General features: G+C 38.6%; 1 protein-coding gene across 3 annotated transcripts in view; it reads left to right on the top strand.

The window, feature by feature from the left end:
- Window positions 1-26427, top strand: part of ZNF407 (zinc finger protein 407) — a 414468-nt gene that overhangs the window by 226854 nt on the left and 161187 nt on the right. For all 3 annotated transcript variants that reach the window (XR_010836938.1, XM_067015316.1, XM_059039468.2), the window contains exons 5-7: window positions 2221-2387; window positions 6269-6352; window positions 14379-14499. Coding sequence is in view for 2 of the 3 variants with exons in the window: in XM_067015316.1 (XP_066871417.1) it covers window positions 2221-2387; window positions 6269-6352; window positions 14379-14499 (372 nt within the window). In the remaining variant the exon portion in view is untranslated. The remainder of the gene's footprint in view (window positions 1-2220; window positions 2388-6268; window positions 6353-14378; window positions 14500-26427) is intronic.

Here is a 26427-nt window from a genome sequence, read left to right as displayed (position 1 = left end):
CGAAGGCCCCCAGGAGAGCGGATGCCCTGGATGGACGTCGTCCTTACTTGTTGCATGGTGGCAGATAGTTTACAGTGTTTGAGGCTCAGAATTGTGCAGTTCCAGGAAACCCCCCACTGATGAGTAGGCCTTAGTCTTTATAAGGACACTTTACATCAGTAACATTTCAGCTTCTTCTCAAAGTACCAGTGCGTGCACTTATTTTCGTAAAGCAAATTGTAAAACACGTGAGGTTTTCTGAAAGTCAAGCGGTGGCCTTAGTTCTTTGTTATCTGGCTTTTGTCATATCATGACAGGCTGTAAGCTCTAGTTTAACATTTTTATTATGTATGAATAATAGAGTACATATATTGATGTTTCATAGATGTAATTTTGTTAAATGTACATCGTGGTAGATTTAAAAATGAGGGATTTATTTTGTCATTCATAAAGTTGTAATACAGTCCGGAGTAACTATTTGTTAAAAGATAGCATCTACTTAACCTCCTTATTTATTTCTTTTAGGAGAAGGTTAGATCCACAATAAATACATGAAGAAATAAGTAGATAGGGGAATTTATCTTGGAAATAAGATCCCTGTCATGGTTTTGAAATGTTAAATGCGTGAAGACCCGTCAAAGAGATATACAGACGTGATATTTTTTTACAGTGCATTTCGAAGTACTTAGTTATGTTTGTCTTTCTCTAGTACCAGTAAGCAGTGATCAAATGATACAGTAATTTCAAAGTCGGTCTGTGTTGAGGGGTGTAAATATAGTTTCTCTACACATACATTCTATAAATATATTAATTGTCAATTTTAATATTAATGAAGCACTTAAGATATTTTATATGGCATTTCTTAAATAGTTAGCAGTTTTTACTTCTGTTGCATTTAAAATATAATGTTATAGAAGTATTACTACATATAACAAATGAAGAGAGATTTTTATAAAAGGTAATTTCATAATTCAATTCTTAAGAATTTGTGAAACCTGAATGATTAATTTGTTAAAGCAATCCACATTTGCCTCAAAATGAGAAAATTAATTAATTGGAGCTTGGAATTTATTTTTCTACCCTTATGGGACTAAGAAAATTCGTAAAATTTTAGTTAAAAGCGTTTATGTAAAGAATATACTCTTTATTTCTCCTTATTTGTATCATAATTTAAAACGCAGATATTATCATCTTATTTTTAAAATTGTATCAACTTGCTAAAAGTGTAGACCCACTTATGATAGTCTAATCAAGCTGCCATAATGTCTGTCTTTTTTGTGGCGTTGTGCTTATCAAATTATTAAAATATTTTAATTTTGAATACTGGGTTTTAATTTGCTTTTATTTGACAGTTCATTATCCTGAATTAATTAGCTGGACACTACTTTATTAGTCACAGGGACTGCGTTAAACTAAAGTGTATTAGAAGTAAAAAGTAAATTTTAGTGGTGATTTCCTGAATGCAAGTGAGAAGGGCCAGGGAAAGTATTAAAGTTGTTTTGTTGATGGTTCATATTGCCTGGATTATTAAAGGTATTCAGAGATCTTTAACTGGGAACTGTGGGGCTGAAATATTTTCTGACGTGAGTATTGATTTGTTATTTTCAGTTTTCATCCCATACAGGAAGTAATTGAGGTTTCTTTTTCTCAAAGGCATACTTTATGAAAAGTTGTATTTATCATTTTATTTGTATTCTTATCAAAGGGGACTTTTTATGTACCTGCGTGGTAACCCAGAAGGACACCTTGTTCAGGAGGAGACGCCCTTGGGGTGCGCGTCGCCTGCGAGGGGGCGGTGTGGTGTGCGCCGTTCCGGGCGGGCGGGGCTCTGGGTGCCGCCCGGCCCCAGCCGCCTCCTCCGGGCAGCGAGCAGGGGTGTCTGAGCAGCTCAGTGCGGATGGCTTTTCATTTCGCCTCTGCTCTGACAGCCCGTGCCCTGGGTAAGTGGTGTGGGCCTGTACAGGTGAAATCTATTCTCACGTTTGCCTCAGGGGTGACTGGACTGTAACAGAATTTTTCAAACCCTCTGGGCCCAACCGCAAAGCAGAGAATAAATGGCTGAAGTGCCAGGCCTGGACAGAAAAATCAATGCCTGGTTATACAGACATGACAGACCGGGCCCGCGGTCCTCCTCGCGACACCCTGCGCCCGCCACGCCGCGGGGCTGGAGCAGCACCCGTCTGGGCCCGAGGGGCTCCCGCGAGGCTAATATGTGCGTCCTTTGCTCTCCGCTCCCCGCAGGAAATTTACATGCCGCCTGTGCGACAGGAGCTTCACAGAGAAGTGGGCCCTGAACAACCACATGAAACTCCACACGGGGGAGAAGCCGTTCAAGTGTACCTGGCCGACCTGCCACTACTCCTTCCTCACGGCCTCCGCCATGAAGGACCACTACAGGACGCACACAGGTGGGCCCGCCCGCCTGGGCCCCGGGGTGGCGGCGGTGGGGGCTGGTCGTCCCGGCAGCAGTCCGTAGAGAGGGATCCCTGTTTGAAGAGTTTAAGGTGGTGGTGATTGTATGTTAAAAGGTATGGCATCGTTTCTTTGTGTTTCAGTGATGCTCAGCGTAACTTCTAAGTGACATTTGCATATTTGTGTGCGTGTGTGCCTGTGCACACGTGCGTGCGTTCACGTACAGTAAGTTTCGTATTTCAGAGCTGATTTATGTTGTGTGTGGGTGCGTGTATGCGTATGTGTTTAAACATATCTTTTTAGGTGTGATCATTATAGAAGATCACTTGAGGAGATTAGATTTCCATAGAGAACTTGTCTTATGTTTGTTACTGATATGGACTCCGTGCCATAATGTTTCTGAACATTATTGAATCTTGGTTTTTACGTACCACTTGAAATTTTTAAAATCAATTTAATATTTCTCTCAAGAGAATACTATCAGACCCAAGAGTTTTTGAAAGTACTACAAAGAGACTAAACTGAATTTAGCTAGTACAAATTTTTTAGATAATTGAAAAAGTACAAATTCACATACATTTTACATCAAAACATTTAGTGGACTGTTTGGAATTGAAACCAACTGGTAGCAAGAGCAGCACACAGAGCACATCTGTGCGAGGCGTGGTCCTGAGACCTCTCAGCTTGGACGTTCATGAGTCTGTTTCTCCTACCTGCCCGGTGGTGCTGTTCAATGTATATGACATGCTTTTCATCATCCAAGGACAACAGGGCCCCTAAACTCCCTACACATGTGCAGTCGCGTGCTTGCCCTACCTCACCGTGCCGAGGTTACCGAGAGCTGTTTGGTGTTCTGTGGTCTTCTTCCTCTTTACGGCTCTCAGAAAGTATTTTGTTTCAAGGAAAAAATAAATTTTAATCAGCATTCCCAAATGTTCTTCTCTTTGCCAAGAATCCTGTATTATTGTTAGAAATTATAGGTTAAAAGTTCTTCTGAAGCAGTTTGTGGGAAGCCCAGGCCTCCTTAGCTTCCTTGACAAGGGCGTTGACGATTTAAGGTCTCCAGCCTGCCCTGAAAGATCACTTATATCGAACAGCAGATGAAAAGCCAGTGCAGATGTAATTTATCGTCGGCGTTTCCTTCTAAAGAATAATTGTGGAGACTTGGCTGGATCAATAATATGGATTTTTGTTGTTAGGTCTTGTAGTCTGCACCATAATGAGAGATAGGGGACAGTGGCTGTTTTCTAATAGAAAATAAAGGATTGGTTTCCGTGTCTTTCTACATTTGAAAGCAGAATGGCACGCTAGAAACTAATTCAAGTTGTTAAGAAAAGTCTCCTATTATATCTCTGCTATCATATAAATATGGCATGTTAAGTGAACCCCCTTTTATTGAGTATATTACATTTAGTTTTTTCTTAAAATTTTTTTTCTTGAAAAATACTCAGTTGCCCACTGTCCAACCCTAACTCCCCCTACCCCCTTGGGGGGGGGGAAGGGCAAGTGAAAATTGAATTTAGAGTGACAAATCAAGCCACCAAGGTAAATATGACATACAATACATTGCAGACTAACATCCTAGATAAAAATCCTGCACATCAAAAAATCAAGGTCACTAATATATCTAGAACCAAATCACATGGAAAATCGATAGTTTTGTCTTTGTGCCTATACATATCTTAAAGTAGGAAAGGGAATAAAGCTTAGTGTATACATGCAGCACATATACCTGTAAAAAAATATAAATTTCATTAGGATTTGTCTGTCTGTTAATGTTTATATCTTACAAGAAAGATATAGATTGCAAAGAAGTTCATAAACGAGGGAAAAGAATCGTAGTCTCCTTGAGTCCAGAAATAGTAAGAATACTCTTTCCTCATCAGGTATTTTGCTGGCTGGGTAGCATAGCACCAATCTCTTCTCCACCACACACCACCAGATGCATAGGTGTGTGTGATCTTGTGTGTGCGTGTGTGGACCACAGTACACACATTTCCGCACACTCGAAGGGGTTAATGCCCCGAAAGCTGTGGTGATGAGTAAATTGTAGAGAACAATTTTGTCTCAACACAGAATAGTATGTTAATATTAACGAGCAAATTATCTTTGGGGATTTTTAAAAAAGTCTATTTTCAGTGTTATTTAATTGATAATACAGCTAGTTAGAAAGATTTATATTTCAAATTGATTAAATAATTAAATGAGTGATTGTAATTAAACTTTATTCTTCACAGCCCATCTACTCTATTCTTTTTTTCTGTATTGATAATAATGATGCCAAGGAATGAACTTAACCCCAAAATAGGAAAGTAAAGATAGGAAAAATACTTAAATTCAGCTTTATTTTATAAATGATAGTAATGAGCGTTTTAACGTACCATTGGGAAATAAGATTAAACATAATTTGGTTAAAACTCTCTTTATTAATATATGTTCTTTTAAGTTAGAGAAGCTAGTATTGCTCTCAGGTAAAGGGAAGACTTTCTGATTACGGTAGTTACTCTGCCTTCCTATATTTACTATTTTTTCTAACCTTAAAAAGGCAATTACCATTTCCACACACCTCAAGCTAAATTTATATTGTGATACACCTAAACATTTTAGAACAAAGCAGGCTGACGTGGGTAAAAACCCTTGAAAGACTTGTTGCATTAAACATTCACATGAGTAAAGTAGATAAAGATAGATAAAATGATTTGTTTTATTTTTGAAAAGTATTTTATAATTTCACTGACTCTCTCCAAGATGTTAGCATTTTTATTCTCCTTTTCTCTTCTTTGGGAGCCTTATGGGATAAACTGCCTAGGTGCCAGCACTTATTGCCCAAATATGCTGTAGAATAGAGAGAGATTGCATTTATAAACTGTAGGGCAGAATGTTAGCTTGTGTAAAAACGTTTTTTAAAAATGAGCATTTAAACATTTTTAACAAGGTCTGCCAAATCTGACTCTAATTGTTGCAGAGTTTTCCAGTTAAGAGTTATCACTAAAGATGAATAATAGGAGGTTTTTTGTTTTGTTTTGTTTTGTTTTGCGGTACGCGGGCCTCTCACCGTTGTGGCCTCTCCCGTTGCGGAGCACAGGCTCCGGACACGCAGGCTCAGCGGCCACGGCTCACGGGCCCAGCCGCTCCGCGGCACGTGGGATCTTCGCGGACCGGGGCACGAACCCGCGTCCCCCGCATCGGCAGGCGGACTCTCAACCACTGCACCACCAGGGAAGCCCAGGAGTTTTTATACAATTTCTTTAGCAATCCCTAGACTTCCTTTTTTGTGCCATGAAGGTTTGAGGAACATAAACAGCACTGAATTGAGTAATGTAGATTTTATTGTTACTTGGGATCTTCAGTATATTCAGGGAAACTGTTTAATTCACATTGTTAAGTCGGAAGTTATTAAAGAAGATGCTGATAGAATCAGGTAAAACCAATTCAATATCCTTCAGTTGTTAGAAAATTCAGTATGTTTTGTTTAAGCAGAATCATGTATACTGTATATTAACAGTTCCAAGCAACCTTTAGTCAGCTCAGAAAGTCCAGATGTATGGGAATTGTAAAAAATCAGGATATGCATAAAAACTGTTCAAGTGCATAAAGCAGCCCCATCTGGAAGACATCTACCAGAAATGAAGTTGTACAAAACCATTCCATTGATAATAAAGCTAATTTTTATGGGTCTGACAAGTATGTAATTATGTTCAGTGGTGCTTTTCAGATTTTATCACAGTCAATAAACCGCAGTGGTAATTTCATTCCCATTTGACATATTTACATGGAAACATTTGATTGGAGGAATTAGTAACCCTGAAAGCCTTGATAGATACGTTTTAATGATCTGTGACCTCCACAGTTCCTCATCTGTTTATTGTTGCAACAGGCGAGAAGTCGTTCCTGTGTGACCTGTGTGGCTTTGCTGGCGGGACCCGGCACGCCCTCACCAAGCACCGCAGGCAGCATACAGGTCAGTCCAGCCGCCCGGCCCTCAGCCTGCTGCTCAGGAGGCAGCCAGTCCGGGGGGGCCCCCCCGCGTTCGTTCTTGGCCCTGGATTGCCTGTCTTTTCGACTTTCGTAAACTCTGTGTACTTGAGGGTCTACGGAAAATTGTGCTTGAATAATACAATATTTTAATTCGTCTGCTTTTACATATTTATAAAGTAAGCCTGCTGCGTGCCTTACGGATCAGGTGTCCTGTAAAGTCGTGTCAAGCAGGGGGAGAACAGGGTCTGGCCTTCGGTGTGCAGACATACCAGCTGCTTCTCTGCGGCAGAGCCCTGCCTTGGGGGTGGTCCGTGAGCCGGGGTGAAGCGGGGGGGGCCCGCCTTCCTCTCAGTCAGTCCCTCCCCGTCTGCTTCCCTGTTCACGCCACCTTTTAGCTGCTTCTCACCTGCTTACCAACAGCCCTGCCTTCCCATCTTTGTCTCAGCCTCCGGAACCACCTGACTCTCTAGCCAGCAATCCCTCTGCGGGTTGGAACCAAGTAGATGTGGTTGTAGCTCAGTGCAGCTCCAGGTATTGTTGCGATTAAGAACGGCAAGCAGTTGGAACTTCCCTGGCGGTCCAGCGGTTAAGATGTCACCTTCCAGTGCAGGGGGCGCGGGTTCGAGCCCTGGCCGGGGAGCTAAGATCCCACGTGCCTCACAGCCGAAAAACCAAAACATGAAACAGAAGCAATAGTGTAACAGATTCAATAAAGACTTTAAAAATGGTCCACGTCAAAAAAAATATATCTTAAAAAAAATTAAAGAATGGAAAGCAGGGAAGAGGCAAGTTAAGCAGATAAGGACATTGAAGAGAATCTTTTTTTTTTTTCATGATGGGGGCATTCTTGGTGATTCAACAAAATAAACTAGATGCCTTGGTTAGGAGCACATAAGGATGAAAAGTTTTAAACATCTATTAAAGTTGATTACCTATTGAGATGCTGTAATAGGTCTTATAAGTAATCACTTTAACTTCTGAATTATATATGCCTGGGACAGTGCTGATTTTTGGTGATGTTCCTCGTAACTATTAATAGAACCACTTTTTACCCTAAAAAATGTTCTAGTTTAGATGATAAATCATATGGTAACAGAATTTGTAACTCATTGCTAGACTTTTACTTGGGTTCCATGAGAATAGGTGAGTTTGGCAGTCATACTCAAAATGGCATAAACGTAAAATACATGAAATATGTTGTTTATGGTACATTTTGATTCTTGATACGCTATATTTAGCGCTTAGCTACAAGGGGCTTTAATGCCCATTATGGTATTTATAAGATCAGTGAAAATTAATGCTAGCAATTCATTTTGGATCTGAAGTTTATATGATTCAAATTTCTATATGGGATAAGGATTATTACTGAGTCAAGAAATATCCAATATTAATATAATGTTGAAAACTCAAACTTGGTAAAGTTTGTAGTAGCAACCTGTGATCACATTGTTTTTTAATCCAGTGATTTACGGTTTCGTTGTAAGAGATGGCGGAAGAGCCCGGTGGATGGCGGTCATCCTTGGCTACTGTGTTGGACAAGTGGGAATATGTGTGGTAAAGTGTGTTCATGTGGGGTTTTCTGATTCTTCATGTTTCAGTTTATTGATGCCTGAACTGTTGCCATGCAGATGGTGTCGCCCTGGCGTGGCCCTGGGCGTCAGCAGACTCCCCGGTGCCGCCGTTGCAGCGTGGCCGTGCCCCCTCTTCCCGCTGCCGAGGGGCCGGTAATGCTGTGATCACAGGCGTTTACAGGTGATCGATCATGAACCTGCATCGAGCAGGCACAACTTTATATTTTATGTCAGGTCCAGAGGCTCCTTATTACTTTGCTATTAACTTTATACCATATAGGACAATGTCTCACAGACAGAGGCATCTGTCTTTTTGGCATTTATCTGCCTCTGTGGCACAAATCAAACATGATTCTTTAATACCAAAGTCAGTTCAAACAGCTTAGCCAAACAGTACTAAGCCAAGCAGCTTAGTACAACTCAGTCTAGGCCATTAGCTTTTATGCTGGATTTATAATATTTAAGCAACACATAACTTTTTTTTTCAAGCCCAGATTTGTTTGGCTCATTTGAAATCTGTGTTTTTCTGATGTATTCCTCTTTGACGTGGTTTACCTTTCTACTACAGAGTGCCCACCCAAACTACAATCAGCTTGCAAAGGGATAGGTATCAAAAATGTTCCAAATGGCGTAAATAATTCCCCACTGCAATACAGACTGTCTAGGGGGCTGACACAAAACATCTTCCACTCCAAGATTTACTTTTATCTGGTAAAAGGGTCACCTGTCAGAGACCCTTGATTCAAGGGCACGGGAGCAAATCCTCACATGTAGTTGAAGAGCCTTGGCCGGCTTAATGACCACCAGCCCGCCCAAAGGAATGTGGTGCGAGCTTCCAGGAGAAGGGCTTGGCCCGTCTGACAGATTGTTGACACACAAAGGGCACCTCTCTCTGTCCATAAGCCATGCCGGTACTGGTGTCCCTCCTCCGGCTTCCTTTTACTCTTCTGTCACGGGGACCTCAGGTGCAGAATATTCCTCAGGGGTTATTTTCGCCACGATTACCGCTTGAAAAGGAAAGTATGAAGAACACAATTTAAACTACTATATATTCTTACGTGAGAGAAGCAGGCAGAAGGGAAATTTCACCAGCAGGATGTATGCAGGCAGCCCTGTTGACTTACAGAGAGCATTATTCAAGAGTAGTTAATATCTCACTCATAGGTTTATTCATCCTTCTGGCTTTAGAATGACAAAGAATTCAGAAGGACTGTTCCCAATGCACCAAATCAGTTTGATCACAACTCCATCAAAAATTTTTCCTTAGTAAGTGTGTACACCTCCTCACGTAGCACCTATCTCATTTCATGCAGTTAACAAATATTAGGAAACTGAAATTCTTGTTTAGCATTTTTAAGGTTTTCTTTCAAATTTTACAATCTAGAAGTTATTTATTGATTGATTGATTTTGCTATATATTGAGACTAACAAACAAGAGCTACTTCTATATTTCTGAAGTGTATTTTCCTGAAGAAATTACATGAAATTTCCTGAAGAAATGATCATTTCTGGATAAAAAAGGAGATACCAATGAACATATTCAAACAATAGTATTGAACATGTAACAGAATTGAGTAACAAATTAACTGTTATGCACAGATTGAATAAACTGTAGTCTGTGTTAAGTTGACACAGAGTTCTTTTCCATCAAGGGCCCAGACATGCTTGAGCCTTCCTTTACTTAGTGATTGTAACTTAGTATGTAGCATACTTTGGTAGCATTATATTTTTTCTCTGTCAGCCTGTAGATTTTTCACAATTTCTTAAGACTTCATAGTTTAATCTGTTGTGTTGTCAAGTTAAGCATGAAATGACAGTTGATAGTTTATTGCAATACAATGTCAGCTTGACATGAACTTCAAATTATTAGAGTTACAGAGAATCTAAATGACATTATTCTTTAAAAGTTTTTTTTAAGTTTAAATTGTGTCACATAAAAATGCCATAAAAGTTTAAATGAAATAAGATTGATACATTTACTATGTTTTTTAAGTGTTTATGTTAAACCTTCTCACCAAGAAAATTAACCTTGAGGAGCTTGGATGACCTTTTATTAATACCGTTGACTCAGACAATGACTCCATAATGTTACCCCTCTAGATTTCTGCCAGATCCATGAAAAATGGATAGATTAACGATGTCTACCAAGGCTAATAGAATAAACCAGTTAGCAGTTAGTATGATGCCAACGTACTTTCAAACACTTCGTTTGAATGGGATAAGGAGACGTCAGAATATATTTGTGAATTTGCTTAATGAATCTTCCACTTTTAATATCATGACTCTAAGGGGTCAAACAACTTAAAGTTTCAAGCTACCTAATTTGATGTCTTAGTATATAGTTTCAATAGTCATGTCAGTATTGTATTGGCATAAAGATTTCCAGATAGATCAAGGGAGCAGTATAGACTCATGCATATATTTGTCCATTGTTTTTGACCAAGGAACAACCTTTAGAGATAGATTTAACAGAGGATGTGCAAAACCTCTTTATTGGAAACTTTGAAATATTGCCAAGAGAAATTAAAGACGACCTAAATAGAGAGATATCCCATGTTCATGGATTGGAAGACTCAATGTTGTTAAGATTTTATTTCCTCTCACATTGATCATTTCAAATCCCTCAAGCTTTTTTTTTTTAAAGAAATTGACAAGCTGATTTTAAAATTAATACGGAAATGCAACAGTGAAATATCAAACAACTTTGAGAAAGATGATCAAACTTGACTTACACAACCTGACTTCATGACTTATTAGAAAGCTTCAATAATCAAGTCATTCTGGTGTTTTCATCAAGGTAAACAAATACATCAGTGGAATGGAATAGAGATTACAAAACAACCCACACCTACGTGGTCAACTGAGCTCTGACAGAAGAGCAAAGACAGTTTAATCTTTTCAATACATAATGCTGGAACAATTGGCTATCCATATGCAGTCAAAATAAAATTTGATCCATATATCATGTCATATACAAAAATTAACTCAATCTAAATATAAAACTTAAAACTATATAAATTCTAAAAAAATTTAGGGGAAAAATCTTTGTGATCATGGATTATCAAAGATTTCTTAGATACCAGCACATCAAAAGCCTGATTCATAAATGAAAAGAATCATAACTTGAAAAATTATAAATGGAGAACTTGAAAACTTTGTAAATTATTAACTTTTCTTCAAAAGACACTGTGAAGAGAATGAAAAGACAAACCACAGGCTGGAAAGAATATGTATATATCATAACTCTTATAAAGGATTTGTATCTGTAAATAAAGTGCTCTCAGAACACAGTTTTAAGAGACCAGCCAACTAAAAAAGGGTCAAAATATTTGAACAGGTACTTCACCAAAGAATATAAATGCATGGCACATAAGCACATGAAACTGTCCTCAAATCATCATTAGAGAAATTCAGGTTTAAAACACTAAGCACACTGAATGTTGGTGATGATTTGGAGCAATGGGAGCTCTGAAGCACAGCTAGGAGGAATATAAAATGGTGAAACCACTTTGGAAAACAGTTTGGCAGTTTCTTACAAAGTGACATACGTACCTACCATATCAAGGGATACACATGACATTCATGTAATGAATACTACTCTACAGCTCAGCAGCAAAAGTAAATCAAGTATTTACACCTGGAGCCACGGGAGTGAAGCACAAAATAAAGCTTAGAGAAGGAGGCCAGACAGAAGATAAGCACCTACTGCGTGTTTCCATGTGTGTACATTTCTAGAAAGCACTAACTAATACATAGCGACAGAAAGCAATGAACGCTTGTGTGTGGATGGACAGGGCACAGGGACACCTCTGTGGCGCTGCTTAATGTTCATTACTTGATGGTGGTGAGAGCTCCGTTCTGCCTCCTGTGTCAGGTCTAGACAGGTGATGTCAAGGCACTGAAGTAACTAATAATGAGTGTTTTCATCCAGGTGAGTGCCTCCCTTTGTGTTTCTGTTTTCCATGTGAACTATTCTTTGACATCGGTGTACAGCTAAGATACTCTTAATTGAATTTAGTGAGCAAGTCAGTCTTTATAATAAATGAGGAAGTTTTCAGATATGCTTGTGTATGAAGGTTTACATATTTCTATGACATAGAATATTCCTGTGTCAAATGTGAAGAGATTGAGCGATTTTATATTAACTCCGTGCAATTCGAAGATCATGGCTTATCCCTCAAATAAAAGCAAAACCTGCCATCATCGTGAAATTTATTTTTTTGTGTAAGTCAGTTCAGTACAAGTGAGCTGTCTATAGCAATTTAAGTGACCTGACCAGCGGTTTAGAAACTGAGAACAAAGAGTTACTTAGGCTGACCCTGGGTGACCACTTGATTGGGGTGTAGTATATGGGAAATGGCTAAAAGAGACAAAAACCCCTCTCAACTCCAAGATTTTTACTCTGCTTTGTATACGGTCTTCTTTTTACAAGAATAAGTCAAATATTCCCTGGTAGGATCTGTTAAATGATACCTCTACGTCCAGTTCACTAACTTTGCAAAGCCGTTCATTATTTTATGTATATTATAGGTTTTTACTTTGTTATTGGTTATGAGCTCTGGTTGAGAGCCATTTGTGTGCTGCTTCTTTCATCTTTGTGACAGTAGTTTGCAGTCTCCAGTATTTAGGCAGTCCTGTCCCCATAGTGACGAAGCGCTGGTTACTGGGCATCCTCCTAAGTATCTTACCGGTGCCTTGTCTGCTTTAATGCTCACAATTATCTCCACGTTCGGTGTACTCTCCTCCTGATCCTGTTCAGGGGTTCACCAGGTAGGGAGCGAAATATGGCAAAACCTGGATTGGGGTTGAAGTCCTTTTGGCTTCTTCTAACTGCTTCCCTGGGCTGCAATGACAGATAAAATGCCATCAGATGAGATGTGTGTGCATTCAGTAAATATCACTGCAGTTATGGGCAAGGCCATATGAACAGGCGTAGAGAATGTAGGACAAATTTCTAAACAGTCTAATTTTCAGGGCAGACGTAGTTTTGTTGCTAGCCGAATAGACGTAATTTTAAACCAAGATATTTCATCCCTCATTTTCTATATGTTAGTATACTTACAAATCTATTACAAAAACATGGGAAATAAGTAACAAGTGGAGTTACATATGTAAAATTAATCCATCCTATATGTAAAATTTCTCAGGAAAAATGTCTCTTGACAAGAGTATTTCTGTATATCACAACTGTGTTTTAAAGAAGAGATGGTGAGGTTTTCTCTAGTTCACATGTAACGTGAGCTATACATGTATCATTTTAAGTTGCCTGGTAACCATATTAAAAAAAGGAAAATGTAATAGGTGAAGTTATTTTTTATAAATAGATAATTCAAACAAATACAAATTATTATCATTTCAACATGCAGTCAATATAACATTATTACCAATATTTTCTTCTCCCCCCCTGCCCCCCAGGACTTTAAAATGTGGTGTGTATTTTGCACTTCCAGCACATCTCAATACAGAGGCCAAATATTGTATCTGTAATTCATGATCAGTATTTAGGTTTGATAAAACTTACATGTCAAAAAGTACATTCTCATTCCCAAGCTGTTCTAGACTTAAACATTTTTTCAACAGGTGAATTCAGTATCAGTTTTTAAATTTACAGCAATTAAAATTAAATCACCCCATCTCAGGTGCTCACCAGCCAGTGCAGCTAGTGGAATTAAAAACCAGTCAGACCTGATTTCTTTGAGTTTGTGTGTGAAGGAGAGAAAGGTATTGATCAGAGGGCCGTGAGTCCTGGGCAGGTCCTTGAACCAGCACAGGGGTGAGCTGTATGTGCAGAGAGATCAGGTGTATCTACACAGGGGAGATGGAATTTACAGGGCTGTTAAATATTATTTCAAATATTTCTTTGAGGCCTCTTTACCTTTTACTCAATTTAGTGAATTATAGTTTCTCTTTACTTCTAATAACACTTTTCAAATTGGTGTCAATTTATCGCTTGGTTTTATTTTTTTCCTTCATATTTAACTTTAAGATTTTAATAAGTTTTACACTGTGTATTCAAAGTATATCTTTGTTACATACTTTTCCATGGTTTTAACCTCACTGAGATTTTTATAATGGCCCTAATCTAAGTTTGTTAAATGACTCAAAATACAGTGCTAAACCAAAGCTGATATTTATGTTTTTATCTGGATGAGTGCTTCACTGTGTGTTTCTATTTAGATTAGATAATTTAGAATCCTGTTTGTATAAGTTACATGTGAACTGCATAATGTATATCTTGCTTCTGTTCTCATAGAGAAATCAAAATCAATGGTATCTTCTAACTTTCTCACTCTGTGAATAAATATTCAAATATCCTAAGTATGTGTAGTCTTAAAATTTCACGGAAATGAGTGTCTTTTTAATTGTTCATAACAGATTAAGCCCTTCATTTCCAATATTTGTAATTATTCATCTACAACTCTTCTTGATATATTTCAGGAGAAAAACCTTTTAAATGTGATGAGTGTAACTTTGCCTCCACGACCCAATCTCATCTGACGCGGCATAAGCGGGTACACACAGGAGAGAAGCCCTACAGGTGCCCCTGGTGTGACTACAGGTAACAATCCATTATGAAGCAAGTGGAATCAAGTGGGTCATCATGGTGGGTGAAAATCCTGTTAAACTCACCATAAACGAATTGTGTTTTTGATTAACGTGAATTAGCATGATTTAAAGCATGATTCATATATTAAGAGTGGGAGTTTATTACACCACCTAATTTTGGTGACTGTTTTTAAAAATGTAGAATACTTTTCCATTTTTTACAATCTTAACATTTAGGTTTTGGGGTTTTTTTTTGGCCGTGTTGGGTCTTCGTTGCTGCGCACGGGCTTTCTCTGGTTGCGGCGAGCAGGGGCTACTCTTCGTTGCGGTGCGCGTGCTTCTCATTGCGGTGGCTTCTCTTGTTGCGGAGCACGGGCTCTAGGCGTGCAAATTTCAGTAGTTGCAGCACGTGGGCTCAGTAGTTGTGGCGCATGGGCTTAGTTGCTCCGAGGCACCTGGGATCTTCCCGGACCAGGGCTCGAACCTGTGTCCCCTGCATTGGCAGGCGGATTCTTAACCACTGCTCCACCAGGGAAGTCCCACATTTTGGTTTTATAGTCCATTGGTGCACCTGACTTTCAAGTGATTGTAAGGAACCATCCAATTAATCAGTTACTCAATGCATATGGCATCTCATCTACTGTGAGTGAGTCACTCATTTAGACAATGAAGATAATGTAAGAAATGCTTCCTTCGTTTAAGGATATTGTAGCATAATGGGTGACTTGTAATGGTAATGTTAGTAAATATTTATAGTACAGATATCAGTGGTATTTAAAAACGCCAGGGGAGTGCAAAGAGAAGGAACAAGATCAGTCCTGCTAGAGGAGAAAGCGTGTCAGCCGTGGCTTAAAAGATGGGTAGCTTTCACTCACGCGTGTGTTCCGTGAGGATGCAGGGAGGTGATGGTGCAGCGCGGCATTTCTGTGCCGAGAGCACGTTGGCGGCCATGAGTGCTCCGCCCACTCACGGAGGCCACAGCGGCTAAGTGACATCTGCCAGGTTGCAGAGTGACTTCACGGAGGCCGCAAAGCACAGGGGCAGAGAAGCAGGAGTGGTGAATGACCCTGTTTTACTCTGTATCCCGGGTCTGGTGGAAAATGAAAGGTGGCTGTAGGTTGCGGCTCGATCACGCTGTGGGGGGGGCCTGCGAGCATGAGTTCAGAGCTCACTGTGGTCTGTGAGACACCATGGGGTGCGCAGGCAGCTGAGGGGCACATCTCCTTAGGGCCTTGATCAGCCCAGCTGTGCGGCTGAAGGTCTCACGGGCCCTGTTGTGCATGAAGATGTGGAAACGTTGAGGGTAGTTCTTCAGTGCAGCCTGCCTTTGTTACGTATCAGAATATACACCTTAAACCTGAAGCCTCCATTGAGAAATAGATTTTTGTATTCCTGTGGATATAGCCTGTGTGTTCAGTAAATATATTGCCACAGTCTCTATTATTATCCTCATTATTGCATTAAGTTTTATGTTGAAGGTCATCTAATAGTACAGACATATTACGGGTATATTTCATTCATCAATTATTCATTCATTCCACATTTTCTCAGTTCTGTCTTTGCCTAACACTAGATTGGTGTTTCTTTGAGATTTAATAAAATGGTGATCCAATTAGAGGTAGACATAGAAATTCTAAGGAGCTGATAATATGAATTCTTTAAAAAACAAACATTATTGAATGCTGTTTTTCCTTATTAGAGGTCATACTGTAGTTGCCTTCCCTGCAAAACACAGGAAAACAATTACAAATTTATAAAAATTTCCCTTAATTATCACTCTTAGCTGTTAGGATTATATTCTTTCAGTCTGTACTTTATGCCTGTTTTGAATCATTGGTTTTTTTGGTGGTTTCCTTCATTATAAATTTTTTTTTTTTTTTTTTTTTTTTTTGCGGTACGCGGGCCTCTCACTGCCGCGGCCTCTCCCGTCGCGGAGCACAGGCTCCAGACGCGCAGGCTCAGCGGCCACGGCTCACGGGCCCAGCCGCTCCGCGGCACGTGGGATCCTCCCGGACCGGGGCACGAACCCGCGTCCCCCGCATCGGCAGGCGGACTCTCGACCACTGCGCCACCAGGGAAGCCCTTTCATTATAAATTTTATTTTTCACACTTAACAAATTGTATAACCACCTTATGTCATTAATCCTGTGTAACTGTGGTTCAAACTATAATTTTTAAGTCGTAGAACTGTTACCTCAGACAAGGTCTTATACAGACCCCATGTATAAAATAGATAAAAGTGGTATCTACCAGTTACAGATTTCAGAGTTACAGTCTGTAATTCACTTATTATAACACTAACGAATATCATATAAGACTTTGACAAGCAAAAAGTTTTCAAATGGGGGCAGTTCTTGCTAACAGTTGCTGTTGGATTAGCCTTGGGGTCCAGTTTATGGCTTTGCAGGGAGCGCTCAGCAGGGGCGGGTCGTCAGGAGCTCAGGCTTTTGAGGCTCACTGCAGCCTTTCAGCCTCTTGCTCATTTACAAAAGACAAATGATTTGGGTACGAGCTTCGGGAGCACTGCTGACGTACGGTGAGGAGCACACCAGGTCACTTCTCCAGAGCTCGGCTGTGCACGGCAGCCCTTGCTTTCACTCTCTTCTCAGGTTAGGGCTTCAGATGGTTGTAGGTTTCACTTGACCTGACAAACCTCAAGATACTGTTCAGTGAGGTAATGCAAGAGTCTCAGTGCCTTGAAGGTCTTTAGTGTCTGAAAATTATAGTACATGCCATGGTGGATTTGTTGTTGTTGTTGTTTTTTACAGTTTTTGAAGTTGTTAAAAAAAAGAAACTCCAAATCAGTTGTTAGATAATTACTGAAATACCTTAGAGTTTCAAAAGGCCTAGTTTGAAAACCACTCTTTTCTTCGATGTAATTTTAATACTTGCATGGCCTCAAGTTAGATTGATAAACAATAATAACTTTATTAAATTTTTAGACATTTATGCCATTTTCAGGTTTTTACTCCAAAAATACTTTTATCTAAATCTCTGTGTGTGTCCATGATTTTTTTTGAAGAAATTTATAGAAGTATGACTTAAGGCTATTAATAGTAGTACTACAAAGATTAGGATGTGAATTTTGTTTGGCTGATCAGTACTGTGTTTTGGTACACTCAGGTCTCTGTATGCATGAACATATTTCTAAGTATTTCAGGTTTTCTGGGCTTGAAATGGTATTATACTTTTGCAAAGGTCGAGGTCGTGTTACTTGTCCCCTACCCAAGTTATCACCTTGAAGTAGCATCGCGTCCATTGAGCAGTGCGTTGGACCCAGCTGGACCCCGTCCGTATCAGACCTCTGTGAGGCACTGTCGCGAAAGGGAGCCGGTGTTCTCTAAGCCTGTTGCCACTCTCCTATGAAGTAATATTCAGGATGTTTACATCTAGTGATTGCTGTCAAATTTCCTGTTGAAATGCTTAAAGTCCTTGATAAAAGGGTGATTTTATCTTTATTTAAGCCTTTTTAATAATTTGAATATTATTGAAAGTAAATAGTTTGAACGCTTTCTGTTCACGGGACAGTTTTCTCATTCTGCGTATATACAAGGTTGGGTTTGCTTTTACTAATGAACAAAAGACAAGTTAACTTGACCAGGAGTATGAAAAACTTCCAAATATATGAACACTCCTAAAGTTAGTGACCGTGAATGAAATGTAGAATTTTCAATGGATACCTTTGTTTTCTTGTTGAGGAGAATAAGATTTTTGAATGAGCAGATAGTTTTAAGTTCATAAAGATTGTTTTGGTTGCATAGCATGGGAAGAACAAGATGCTTACCATATCTACCTTACAACAGCAAAGTATCTTCTTTCCCAAGATAAAGAAATTGGAGTTGGTATGATTTCTGTAGAATAAAAGTATGTATAAGATGATCACATATTTCCTGAGAAAATATGATCGTATTTGTCTTATCAGTATCTTTCCATAATATTTTATTGCTTAAAATATTTAAATACTTTTTTCATATTTAGATTTTTGTCTGCTTAATATAAATAGATAAACATGATTCCTGTAGAGTATTCCTGTTGTTGTCATTATTAACACTTATTTGCAGGTAAATTACCATCATTAGAAACTGAGGTATTGTTTAAATTTCATTTGAAAATATATTTTTCATTTTATAAATTGAACATTAGTGGCGAAATTTTAGTAGTTATAATTATTCATGAAAAATGTGAATATAGATTTGTTTACAAAAGAATTTTATAATTGGTCTTTTGAACCTGGGGCTATTTTTCAAGTTTGCATTATTAATTTAGGCAGTGACATCTCATTCTGTTTAGATGTAAACGTGTACCCTTTTTCTAAGCTTTTACTGTCTAAGATATCCAAAATTCTAATCCATTATAGATCAGTATATTCCATCATTGCTCCAAAACTTTTTCACTATTAATTAGTATTCATTATAATTTCGAAGCATAAATTTAGATTCATAGCACGCTGTCCTACCATATTATTTATGCAGCAACTTCTTTAGATTTTTTTTCTACCTTAAAATGGAAACAATCTAACATTCTTCTATACTTTTATTTTTTTGTTATGTTTTAATTGTTGCTTCTCTATTAAGGAAAGAAATAGAAAAAACTTTAATATGTTATAGTAAGTACCCTTTCTAATAATGTAAATCCTTATTTCCCCATGGAGTTTATGAATATCAAGCTGCACTCTGTTCCACTGATGACACTAGCTTTCACATGAGATTAGATGATTTGCACTAAAGTTGGCTGTAATTGGGCTTTCTTTTACGTGAAACTCACCTTCTCATTGGCTTTCATTTTTTAAGGTTAATAAATGCATATTAAACAGTAGACCACTGATAAGTCATGAAAAGTAACACAAAATTCTACCTGCAGTATTAAAAATATTAAGGATAATCTTATATGACACTTTAAATATCATTTAGTAAATCAAAGAAAACTAAAATTCAGGCCAAAGTCTGCAGTTTGATCATTTATTTATTGTGTCCCTGTTATTGATCTTGGAATACCTTCATTGTTCCTTAAGACTGAGATTTCTGCTCAACTGCATAATTGCCTCAGTACTGCCAGTGTTACTCACACTCTTTTAAAAAGTAGTTTTTAGTGTTCTACTTTTCATTTTATTCACTATTCTTTTTTATTATTTTAAATTATAACTCCAGTTAGAAATATGACATATCATAGAGCTGAGGAATAAAATTTATAAATCCTGCTTCATATTAAAGATTCACCCCCATTGTTTTGCTGAACTTGGAAATACACTCTGATTCTTCTCCTTACTTGATGGTTTACTTAGCTCTTGGCCAGTGTATTCCACAGAGTCATTAATGCACCAGGTTTTGACCTCAAGAAGAGTTTTCATTCCTTTTAGATGAGGGGAGGCTAAGAATATTTGATTTACCCTTTGACCCAAGTAGTGGAGTCTCAACAAAAAATGTACTTTTTGTGGTGTTCCCCAACATCTCTTTTATCACTCTTCTAAATATTTTGTTTAGTATTTCTTATAGTGACATTTGGTAAGTTTTTACACATGTGACCAGACTAGGTAAAATTTAGTGTTTGTCACAAGCATTTGAAGTGTGTGTGTGTGTGTGTGTGTGTGTGTGTGTATCCTAGAAAATTTTTGTCAAAAAATACTTTTAATTTAATTGAATTCTGTCTTAACTTTACATGATGCTGGAAGCATTTTTAGGATAGTTTTAAGATGTAATGATAAAAAATTATAATAAATTTTTATTTCCCTTTAAAGTTTGTATTAATTTCTCAAATACGTATTTCCATAAAGTGTCTCAGTTACGAAAACTTTCAGGTCTTAGATAATAGTATGCCTTTTTACATAATTTTGCTGTATAAACATTTTACATTTATTAGGCTTTTCTAAATAATAAGGCACTAAGGCCTCAGTATACGATGGGATTATTGTTCTGTCTTCCATTGTTTCAGCAGCATCCTGACTTGGGGACTGGCTCTGCAGGGGATAATTTCCTCCCTGTGGATGATCTCCCCTGAGGGTTCCCATTTTCCTTTGGTTTCCTGTGCAGGTTCACAGGTTGTAGCAGGAGAAGCAATAGACGGATCAAACTTGGGTTCGCCCTGAATAATAACAAGGAGAAAAAATAGATTTTGTCTTTGTAGCAGAACATCATATGTACTGAGAGAGAAGTGAAATTATACATACCGAAATGAACAGCACACATTTGTTTTTCTGAAGAATCAAAGGTAGCATTTATTTCTTTTGGGTGATTTTGAAGTTCTTGAAGAGTAATGACACTGCATAAAAATAATGAAATGAAAATGTCTAATATTAATTTATATTTGAAGCAATTTGATTGATGCCACAAGCCTAGTTATATCAGAACAAAATTTAAATTCAAAACTTTTTGTCAGTGAAGTAAGCCAGACAGAGAAAGCCTAATATTGCATGATATCACTTACGTGTGGAATCTTAAAAAAACCTGAAAACAACAACAAAACAGTCAAACTCATAGAAACAGAGAGCAGAAGAGTGGTTGCCGGGGAGTGGGGGAAACAGGGAGAGGTTGGTAAAAGGATACAAACTTTCAGTTATAAGATGGGTAAGGTCTGAAGAGCTCATGTACTACATGGTGACCATCATTGATGAGCTGTTCTGAATACTGGAAATTAGCTAAGAGAGTAGATCGTAAATATTCTCACCCCAAAATAAGCAAAACATCAGTCAATATTATTTCATTAATATCAAGTCTGTTCGTTATCTATTTATATTCTACTCTATTTTAACTGCTAATCCCGTTAATGGAATAAAAAGCAGATGTCATAGGCTGAAAGGTTAGTTTGAAAGTCTCGAAGCCCAGTTACTTTGCAGACTTTTCTTGGGATGGTGATGATTCCAAGGCTTTCCTCTGTTTGCGGTCAGTTTCTTCTGGGAGGCAGATGTGTCTGTTGTTACCCTGTTGGTCGTCCTTGTCCTGGTCGATGGCCGCTTCCTGCTTGCTACCCTCACCCAGTTCAGGGAGCCACAGGTAGATGTCAGTATCGTGGCTGGTTTGCGGAACCGTGTTTGGTCATTGGCTGCCTAAATATCGCTTAAGAAGATTCTCCTAGCAGGTGTCAAGATGGTACTTTATGGACTTGTACTACCGACCTTTCACATGGAGTAGATGTTTCTGGTAAGTTTCCATGGGATCTTTTGAGGGGTTCCCTAACAAGAAACATAATTGTATTTTCAGGTTTTTCTATCCTAATTATGAAAGTTTTGCTGTATGTAAGTGTATTTTTTATTCCTAACGTTCATGTTTCAGCAGAGATTGAATTCTTTCTGAACAAATACCTCCTAATTTTCTCTGATCATTTTATTAGTGAATTAAAAAAAGAAACTCAGTAATTCTGAGATTTTTGTGGTTTTGTGGCTTTGATTTAGTTTTCTATTTTCTCTAACGTATATGTCTAATGTTATGTTTATTTGTAGCATATTTTACTCATACTTTTCTTCTCTGCCCTGAGACACCCAAGTACATAGACTTAAAAATTTTTGTTTAAGCCTATGTGCTAATATAGCACAGTATTTATGTCAGACCTTTAGTTACTGTTAGTAAATTTTCATCTACCAAAACTTGGTTAAGTAAAAAAAAAAAAAAAAAATCTGTAGACTTGAAAACAAATAGCTTCCATAGCATTAAAAATTATAAATTGGTTCATATGTCGTTAAAAGGCAGAAAAATCTAAGATAATTTGTTTATGACTATAAGTAAACTGTTTGTTGATGTAGCTGAAATCGTCATTGAGATGACAGATTAATTAAAAGAGCCCTTCTGAACACAAAGTGACCATACATTCCCTTTGTCATCTCTTAAAGTAGAATCTAGATAAACATGTTTATTTAACCTGCTGTTTTTGAGTCCCAAATCCAGTCCTTATAAAAGGACCAGCACTGTCTTTGGGCATGGTCTTTCTAAAAGGAATTACTAGGGACAGTCCCTTGGGTGGTAGGTAGATATATCTGTATATATTGTGGTAGAAAGAAAGGTCTTAGAGATGAAAAAATAGAAAATTTTGGGGGGACAATAGTCTCTTGCATACTAAGTTATTCCTCAGACACTAGAGCTATTATCACACAACAGAACACTTTACTATGTAACTATATCTCCCAGCATTAAAGGCTCATACAGTGTGTAGCTTATTAGGAAAACTCTGTAATCACCAGGATTATCTAGAACAACAGTCAGTGGAGCATCGGGCACACCCTTCTGGTTATATGGTTGAATTTCACAAGGTCAGATGTGGGGTTGAGAGAAATAATAATACCTTTGATGTGTATAAAAGTTTGACCACCTGTCATTAGTTCAGTGAGAATGCTAAGATCTTAGTTATTTCATTTTGGTTTTGGATCCTTTGTTTCAGTATGTTCTGAAGTATTGCCTCTCTCTGGGGCCTGTAAAAAACTGGAAGAAGGAAGGAGAAGGAGAGAAAAACTTGGAATGTTTACGTAGTGGGCACCCAGTGGTCTGTATGAGGCAGCTTCTCTATCAGTGTGCCTTCTAGACCTCAGACCCCTTGGGTGGAATAAGATGCTGCCTTCCTGGTAGCACCTGTGTATGTTTTGGCTTTAGGTTAAGAATGTTTGTAAAAACAAGATTACATCTTTTCTCACTTTCACATCTTTATTTTCTTAATTAAGGGAATGTAGCACAAACCCTTTGTTGGCTTTTTCCTATTTATGAGAAGAACTGTGCTTGTGAGAAGTTCTATAACAAGAAGTACTCCCGAATATTTTCCTTTTTTGGAAAATGGTGTTCTGCCTTTCCTTCCTGCATAGTGAGCTGTGCTCGAAATAAACCAGAATCTGTTATTCAGTAACATAATATGCATAATATGTAATGTGATGCTTTTGCCTACGGGGAATTTTAACCTAATATTTACCTTCCTCTTACCCCTTAAACTTTAGTTCCTTAGTCTTAATTCTTTTAGTTTGCATCTTGCTAAACAACCCCACTCTCTCATTTTGTATCTTTTATATCAGTTGTGACACAGTTTGGGGATCTCTCACTACTTAAGTTTTGAATCATGTTGATTAACTGAACTCGGTCATATCTCTCCTGATTGTTTTGGTTTTTATTCATCTTAAATTACAACTTTTAAGAAATATGAAATGTCATAAAACAAATTAGAATTTTCCCGTACAGAGAAAATGTGGTAAACTTTTAGTGCTTATGCTTAACTAAATCAGTTAATCTCTTGGATTGAATTATTTGAGGTAAAAAGTGGTTGACACTTAAATTTGAGACATTTGTTTTGTTCTAAAAACCTCAGATAGCTTTAATTTTAATTAAAAGTAAGATTCTGTCCCACTTTCCACTCCCAAATTGTATTTTTCATTTGATTGTAAGTTATCTTCTCATGTCGGCAAGCCTGGCTTGTAGGCCATATGGGATTAGGTGGTGAAGGGGGGCCGGAAACCCTGTGGGCCATTTCATCCATGTCGGGCAGTTTGAGTTTTACCCCAAAGGCAGTGCATAGCCAGTGGAGAAGTTTCCGGAGGGAACTGACACAATTTGTTTTGCAGTGATCACCGACGCAGTACAAATGAGGAGGCAGAGAGGGACACAGCAGGAGTTGGGAAAGCATTTAAAGGACAATTGCAAAGGTGTAGGCAGAAATAAGTGACTAATCCTAAATAAACTCAGACAGTAGCCACGATGGATATAGAGAGAGGCTGATTCCAGTGCTTGTTAGGAGGTAGAATGAACGAACACGGTGACCAAATGGATGAATTTGGGGACAGGGTGACAGAAAGATGCATGTCATCCTTTAGATGCCTAGGCCAGGGCTGCTGAGTGAGCGGCGGTGCCATTCACCAGGTCCTCACTCCCGGAGGAGAGATCCCTTTCGCAAAATGACGATGTGTGTGGGTTGGATGCATTGACTTTGAAGTGTCCGTGGATATCCACATGGAAACGTGCCAGTAGATGTGTAGGTCAGTGCTGGTGTATGTGGAACTTGAAAGCATTGATGCGACTGGCATTTCCCTTGGAAGATGCAGAAAACGGAAAAGCAGAGGGGCAAAGAGAAATGTCAGAGAGACTGAGAAGTAGCCTCCAGATATGGAAGGGACCTCCGGGCAGCGGGCAGGCAGCACTCAGGGCAGTGCACCCGCTGCAGCCACCCAGACGGCACGGGTTCTCTGGGGAAGCTCGGTCCTAGCACAGGGGTAGGAGCAGAAAGCACGCGAGGGGTCAGAGGTGGTGAAGACGTGGTGAGGATACTTGTTCGCTGGTCTTGAAAGGAGTGTCTTAAAGGCTGCTTCCTGAAAACGCTTGGGGAGTTGGGATAGCTGCATGCGCAGGGAGCTGGATGCACATCGGATTTGCGTGTTTGTTTTCATCTGTTTGGTGAAGATTGCTTTTAAAATTTTACTGAACTTCCTACAAGCGGAGTTGAAAGAGCCAGCTGAAACAATGAAGTTGAACAGTGCCTTTTCCTAAGGGCTCAGGTGGTGCATGTCAGGTGAGGGTTTTGTGACGCATCAGCGGCGCCGATAACGATTTTGAAGAATCAGCAGCGCCTCCCCGCTGTTCCCACCTTGGGATCTCGCGAGATGGAGAGCTGCGGCTTCAAACCTCTGAATCTTTACCCTCGCGCAGTTTGGGGATACCGCACAGCACCAACTTTTACCTCTGTCGTATTCAAAGTTTTGAATCAAAGAACATAGAGACTGTTAGTGGGACTGTTCTGCCCTCCCTACATACACATTCAAACACTGGAATTTTATTTGCTTTCCACGAGGAATTTATTTCCACAAAACATTGTATTACTTTAACTGTTATACATAATTCAAAAATTTGCTTGGCACTAGCAAACAATTCAGGGCAATCACACTCATCTTAAATGTAATCTTTTAAAGTGTGACATCTTTTCTATGACTTATTCTAAACAATGTTTGCTAATGTCTTAGGGTTTTTCTAAGACCAGTAAATCTCATGGGCCCTCTAGTGACATCATAAGCCAGTGGAAACTCACAGGCGTTTATTGTGATGACACCTGACCCCCTTATATATTTACAACCCTTGCTGTTTGTTTTACCTACCTTTCATTTGCGTGACTTCTTCCAAATAATTATAGGTATGGTATAACTCTTTTGCCAATCACAGCTTCAATTATACTTCTTATGTCCATTTGTACTAAAACTTCTGTTTCACTGTTTTAGATTGACCCCTGCCTTCTTCAAATTGCCATATTTCTAGAAACATATACTCTACTGGAATGGTCCTACCAAGAGAAATGTTAATAATAAGGACCATGTGGGTACTGGAGTTAGTGTGTGCGTAGTATGAAAAGAGAAAGCAAATGTATCACTCCTTAGGGTGAGGTAGGGTACATGATTTGTTTTCATGACTTAAGGTGTATTATAACTGCTGAGTGCTGGTGTCAGTTGTACTAAACCACTAAAAAGTGGAAATAAGTCATAGATATTGCCCCACACGTTGATGTATGCTTTTCTTTTGCATTCACTAGCATTTTGTATGGATTTCCTTTGATTCTATTGGAATTTTTGCTGCTTTGTTTCATTATAAATTACGGTTACCACAAGACGGTTATGGCTGCCTCTCAGATTTTGGTTTTAGCTTGTTTCTCAACTTTAAAAATGAAAAGCACATTTCCCTTTGCAAATTGAGATAGTTCTGTACATCTTGTAACAAATTTTTGGCACCATTTCCATGAGTACAAATAAAGGTAATAGAAATACTCACCACAGTGCCCCTGAGATAGGTTCATTTTAGCATTGGCTGCAAGGTGTTATTGAAACAGTTGGGGCAGCTTCCTTTTTCTCTCCGCTCACACAGCTTTCTTAAGGAAGAAGGCTCTCAAAGATGCCACCTAGGAATGGCGGTGAATAAGTGTGTCACTGGAAATGTACCCTCAGACTCAAGGAGCTCTGTGCCTGGGAAAGATATGGACAATATCAGCATATATATATATA

This window comes from Kogia breviceps, chromosome 15, assembly GCF_026419965.1.
Source record: "Kogia breviceps isolate mKogBre1 chromosome 15, mKogBre1 haplotype 1, whole genome shotgun sequence".
Lineage (NCBI taxonomy): Eukaryota > Metazoa > Chordata > Mammalia > Artiodactyla > Physeteridae > Kogia > Kogia breviceps.
The sequence above is the reverse complement of the archived record's forward strand: the minus strand, read 5'-3'. Positions and strand labels throughout refer to the sequence as shown.